At 38.7% G+C, this 6,490-nt stretch overlaps 1 protein-coding gene across 1 annotated transcript; it reads right to left on the bottom strand.

Annotated features, from left to right (window-relative positions):
• Nucleotides 1–744: 744 nt before the first annotated feature.
• LOC116268043 (uncharacterized) lies at nucleotides 745–1,792 on the bottom strand. The gene is given in 6 exon segments (XM_031649873.1): nucleotides 745–855; nucleotides 858–919; nucleotides 922–1,045; nucleotides 1,048–1,451; nucleotides 1,454–1,645; nucleotides 1,648–1,792. Coding segments are annotated over 6 exon segments (1,038 nt in total).
• Nucleotides 1,793–6,490: the final 4,698 nt, after the last annotated feature.

Genomic DNA, 6,490 nt, shown 5'->3' with positions numbered 1-6,490 from the left:
GCTTAGGAGGCTCAGGCTTTAGTGGCTCTACCAGCTTCTGATATTTCCCCTCATGACTTTTTGGCTGATGTCTGCAACAACTTTAGTTTAAGTAGCTTATCTTGTTCCTCTGATGTAGTCAGCCTTGTCGATGATAAGCACTTAATCATCATCTTAGCTTTATTTTACCATATCTTCGTTTTTCTTACGAAGAAACTTGCCGAAATGGAGGCCCCTACCTCTTAGCGGGGCTGGCTTATCATTGGTGGTTGCATTGGCCGATGCATTTTTCGGCTTCCTGCCTCTTGTCTTTCCAGTGGCGTTTCTCACAGTGCTCATACTTTTTCCTGTGAGGTAAAATTTTTTATAGGATTCTAAAATGCGTGGCGCGTTTTTCAAATTTTATCCCGGTTACCAGCTAAGTGATTATTAATTAACCCATTTTACTAAATATTCCAGCTCATTATCTGGGATCTAAAGAAATGGCTTATTCAAAAGCTCAATTTGCCTTTCTGTGAGTTCTAGCTGTCCATCTTATTTGAACCGATGATCTTCAATTCTTTAGATTTAAAATTAGACCTATATTTCCTCTTCTTAGGCTTATTTTGATCGTGAAATTTATGCATAGTAAATGTAGGTATTTTTCTTTCGATTACTTGCAGGATTAGCAATCATAATAAATTGAAGGATATACAAATAAACAAAGTTTTGGGGTCAAAATATAATAGATAAGGAATAGATAGATAAGATAATAATGGTGAATAATCACTCGAATTTGGTTATGCCATGAACGTTTGATTATTTGAAGCCTGAGTTGGTAATTTGGACGAATTTGACCTTTTCCCTAAGTTCCTTAATAAATCAAAATATACTTTCAAGTTAAATGCGCCAGTGTAGCTCATGCCACTCTTGATTCCGCTTGCGAAGTTTTGAAGAACAACTTCAAGGGACCGATGAAGGGAATGTAGCCTTCAACTCCTTCAGCACTAAAGGTTTGGGGGTTAATTTAGCCGCCAGTTTTTTAAGTTTTTGCCATATTGGCGCCCACTAAATAAAGGCAAATGTACATCCAGCCATACCGCGGTAGATCTTCACGAATTTTCCATCCTTGTTGAATGACACTCCGGGACTTTCCTCGCATCCTGCAATAAGTCTGCCGACCATAATTGAGCTTGCACCCACAGCAAGGGCCTTGCACATGTTTCCTGAGTTTTTGTTTCCACCATCTGAGCACAAGGGAATGTCGTAATAGGAGCAGACAGGTGCAGTGTCCATAAGGGCTGAAAGTTGAGGAATTCCACTACCTGCGACGACTCTTGTGATGCAAATACTTCCATTTCCGATACCGCAACGAATACCGTCAGCACCACTCCTGATCAAGTTTTCAGCGCCTTCACCAGTTGCAACTGAACCTGACACGATATCGATGCTAGGGAAGCGGTCTTTAAGATCTTCAGTGGCGTCATGGCAATTTTTGAGTGGCCGTTGGCAACATCGACTACCAAGACATCACATCCTGACTTCACCAAAGCTTCAGCTCTCTCCATATAGTCTTTGTTGGCTCCCACGGCAGCTCCAACAAAAAGTCTGCCTGATGCATCCTTGTTTGCAAGGGTCATAGCTTCGTACTGCTTCAAGTCCTTGATGGAAACAAGACCGACATAGCCTTTGAGCTTGTAATAATAGGGATCTTCTCAATCTTGTTGGAGATGAGAAGAGATTTGCATTTTGCGAGAATTGAGTTGAGATCGCAATTCAAAGAGTCGAATGACTTATCAACTTCATAGTAGATGAGCTTGTCCATGCCAGTCATGCGTGATGTTACCTTTTCGTCATCAAATTAGAAACTGTTAATATCTCTTTGGGTAAGAATTCCCTTGATGATCTTGTTTTTCGAGCTTCCAAGGCGTGGCGAATTCTCAACATTCTGTTCCTAAACAACAAAAATGATGAAATTCCGTATTTCTTGATGAGTTCACGCACCTTTTTATAGTTGCGGTTTCGTCGATGCAAACAGGGCTGGGGTTCATGAAGACTCCTGATCTCTTGACTTTTTCAATCTCATAGCACTGTTCCTCAATTGGCATGAATCTATGCAAAACTCCAAGTCCTCCCTGTCTTGCCATCTCAATGGCCATGCTAGCTTCAGTCACAGTGTCCATAGGTGATGACACGATGGGAACATTTAAAGGAATGTTCTTTGAGAAATGCGAGGCAATGACGCATTGAGATCTATGTTAAGTGGGAAGTTTACCTTGATTCAATTTAGCCGTATTGAGGAACCATCAAGATATCATTGAAAGTGAGGGTCATGGGAATGGTTCCTTTTAAAGGTTGACTTGTAGATCGGAGGTTCTTGGCGCATAGTCACTAATTTTTCCTGAATTCGCTTGGCTCCCTGTTAAGGAGATCAAATTTCTCCAACTTTCAACTATTTGGTCCATTGGATCTTATCAACTTTCTATTATACAAGCAAAATATCGAAGTAATCCTTCAAAACGTAAAATTTCAGATACTGTAGCAATAATCAAACCATCTTTTAGGAATGGTTTCGGCAATAAACTGAACTTCAATAGTTGATTTTTAATTTATATTTATACAGCTGATATTTCAACTTATAGTTTACTATGGTTTAGCTACAATCACTATGCAAATATTAGCAAATCGTCGTCTGCTTCTTGCTTTTCTTATTTCTTTTGTCAAATTGCTCGGGTTACTCCTCCTGATAGCCGAATATCATCTCATCGTCACCAGCATCTTCGCCGTTTTCATTATTTGCTTCAGGTTTTTCATCTTCTTCTTACTCGTGAATGCTGTCAAGGTTTATGATGATCCTCATTTCATCTCGCAACTGGTTTTATCTTCTTGCCTTCTCCTGCGCCATCTACTAGAGCGCCCTATCGACCATCACAAGGATATCAGCTACTCTCACCTCTTCTTCCTCATACTATTCCATCAAGTAACGGATCTCTTACTTTAGTTGCTGGTAGTTGTAGTAATCAGGCATCCTGCCTCGTTTCAATTTTTGCTCAATTTTTCTAAATCCCTACTGGATCTGTTTGCAGCGATCTGCTTCCTTTCCTTCACTTTTCTGCTCCTTGTCCTCATAGATCGAAATGAAGATGCGAATAGCTTCTCTTGCCACTAATCCCATGTCTAACGTCCGGGATGCGATTTGACAACATAGTTATCACATTATTTTCTGAAAAACTGTACTCATCGAATTTCTTTTTGCGTCTGCTTTCTTTTATTGTTCATACTTCGCCTTCAGTTATTTGGCACTACGACTATCATAACCTGAAAACCATCTAATATCAGGGAAGAAGTCCTTCATATGAGTCAATAACTCTCTTTGGGCATCTTAAGTAAGGTCAGGGAATTATTTTGTCTCATGGTTTTTCTTTAGCTTCACAATTGCAACTGCGGGGATATAGTAGAAGTAGAATATGCGGTATATCTTGATCCACTGCAATCGAATGAAGTGATTGTTGCAGCTTAGTTGAGAAGTAAGATGGTTCCAGATGTATTCTGCGATAAAATAGTTTTAGTTCTATTTTAACGTCAGCTGCACTTACAAACCCCACTTTTTCTTGTTGAGGTTGAGAATGTTCTTGACAACTTCAAGTGCCAAGCCATACTTCTTCTTGTTTTCTTCGATGAGGCCTTCGATCTATGCAAATACCAGCTTGAGAAATTCGAGAGAGCCTAATTATGTTTCTTTTTCTCTATATCAAATCTAAATTTAATGGCCCAAAGCACATAAGTTGTATCGTTTTTTATTATATCTGTTGTCAGCTCCCATATTTTTGCGATCAAAGGATGGCTTGATTCAATTTTCAGTCTTGCGATGAACAGATATATATTTTGAATATGACCTTCAAATTTAGAGATTTGCTCGGATGTTTGCTCTGCAAAGCTTAAGCTCGGTGATCACTTCTTGCAAAATCTAGAAGCTGTACCTTGAATTCCACTTCATAAGTGTATTCAAAATTGACATCTTCAATCTTTCCTCCCTGTCTTCTCCTCTTCCATTCAGTTCTCGTAGAATGTTTAGCAAAATTCGATGAAAATGCTCGAAATAGTATGAAAACTGGTGTCTGTACTCGAGATCTCCCAGAGATTCGACTAATCCTAGTAGAAATTGGTATCCTTCCTCTGAATAGTCGTGGCAAACAGGCTCATAGAGCTTTATCAGGGAAAGCATGTCTTCCCAAAGTGTGAAATCTGATGCTTTGCTTAAAAAGATTGGCACGATTTGAAGAACTTTTCTCTTCACATTAATAGTGGAATTTTCCTTCAAATTTGGGTTGATTTTCACTTTGTCCAGTAAGGCTTTGCAATCTTTTGGTTTTCGAGTGGTCCTTACTTGAGATACAGTTTAAGACCTTAATTTCTTCATGTTAGAATCATATTTCTTCTTAACTTTTTAGAGGATGACGCTTTCATGCACATTTTCATTCTTGTAGAAGGCTGGAAAGATGTGAGCAGTGTCGATCATCATCCATCCAAATCCATCATATGTCTTTTCTGCTTACCCGATCTTTCTAACAGGTGCTCTGATCTTTGATGTTACGTTTTGCTTCTCCTCAATGATGTTTTCCTCTCGAAGTTCCAGCTCAAATGGCATTTCACTTGCATCAGTTTCCACTGCAACATGTCCTCGGAAGAATGGTTGGCAATTAAGAAATTTAGGCACTGCTAAAGGTCCTGAAAGATCTTTCTTTTTGTTTGTGCTGTCTAAAATTTATTTTGTTTATTATCCTTTAAGTAAGAGCGGAAATGATCCCGAGTTACTGTTCAAGCTTAATCCTGAAGATGTTGTAGAGTTTAAAACTTTGTTAGCAAGTGCTTTCTGCCTAACGATAATCTTCACTCTATTTTCTCTCTTGAGATCAATGATCTCGTAGAATATACGATTCATGCCTGTTGACTCTAAGAACTGTCTCTCGTATATTGTTCTAAGTTTTTGAGACCATATTTATTTTTCAGGCGTCGGAAGAGCACTTGAGAAGTAATCTTGCATTTCTTCGATTCTTCAATAATCAGACTGGCCAAGCTAGAACTTCCATAATCTCTCATAATTTGAAGTTTGAGAGAATGTGGTAAAAGAAGGTGGCTTTAAGAGTCCAAACACGATCAAAGTGGAAAGTAGGGTCCTGCAGCGGTACTAGTTCTTCTCCTTCAGTCATCAGCTCAATTAGATCTCTCATCACATCTTGAAAATGCTTGTTGCTGCGGTTGTAATTCACCATGCCTTCGATCAGCCATTTATCTTTCACCTTGTCGTAAAGTACGCTCCTGTAGATACGTTTGTAAAAGGAGCTAAGATCAGCGTAGAAGACTATGTGATGACCATCTTCAATAGTGGTTCCATATTTTGAACGATGCTTATGGACTCCATTCACCAAGAATGGTCTTGAGTTGTTGAAGGATTTGCATGAGAGTAGACATAAAGAAAACCTCTTAATTGACACTGTAGATTCTAATGTTTACTTTATCGAAAATGAACTATTTCATCTTGAAACTTCCTTTTGCTATGACTATATTCGCGGCCTCGACTCGATCCTACACTGAGAACTTGTAAAGTTTGTATCCGGATGGATGCTTCTTGAGTTCCTGAAAGTTGTTTATTTCTTTGAAAATTGCCATTTAAGCCAAATTGCCTGACAAATGACTGATTCTCCAGGTATATTTTTGATTACAACTGTAACAGTCTTGGGAGATTCGATGTTGACGTTATGCTTGTCCAGGATATTTACAGGAAGTTTGAAAGGATTGCCTTTGAATCGAGTTTTGATGATGAGCTTGCCGATTGAATTGTCGAATAATCCTTCTATTGCATCGTCAGTTAGTGTTTGGGTAAGGGTCATTTTGAATGTGCGAACTTTTGGGTCGTTATAGAGCTCAACATATCCCTCGAGAGAGAATGGAAATCTGCAAAAGTTGTTCTTCTTTTCTATCTTCTCGATTTTGTATAGGTCGACTGCCATTCGAAGGTAAATTCTTCCTGGATCGTAATGGCAAGTGTGAACTCGTTGACCTTGTACTTCTGCAGTGATGGCTATTTGAAAACAAGATCATTTGCCTTCTCCTTCTCTTCCTTTTACTTCTCCAGGTATCGCTGCAGGGTCAGTTGATAGCTGGTCATATAGCTTTTGCTCTCGTCGAAGTACGCCAAATGTTTTATTACTTCACTCGTAGCATTCTGCTTTTATGAATCAATTATTATACAGCTCAATAGATAGCCATTTATAAAAAATGAACACGGGTATACAAATCCAATCCTCATCAAATAAATTATTGTTGGCCATATAAGCAACATACATTTTTAGCTATCAAAAAATTAGCCGAAAGAAAAAAATATCAACAAGTTTTTGAGGATGGCCAAGATCAAACCAATCCCCATGAATTTTCGCTAAGAGTCTTCATGAGGGCAGCCACAGGACATCATCTTGAGGAGTATAATATGTAATTGATAATGATACTGTACTTATAATCCGATAAATCCGAA

The sequence above is a fragment of the Nymphaea colorata genome, unplaced genomic scaffold (genome assembly GCF_008831285.2).
Source record: "Nymphaea colorata isolate Beijing-Zhang1983 unplaced genomic scaffold, ASM883128v2 scaffold0069, whole genome shotgun sequence".
Lineage (NCBI taxonomy): Eukaryota > Viridiplantae > Streptophyta > Magnoliopsida > Nymphaeales > Nymphaeaceae > Nymphaea > Nymphaea colorata.
Note: the sequence above shows the minus strand (reverse complement) of the source record. Positions and strands in the feature narration are given on the sequence as shown.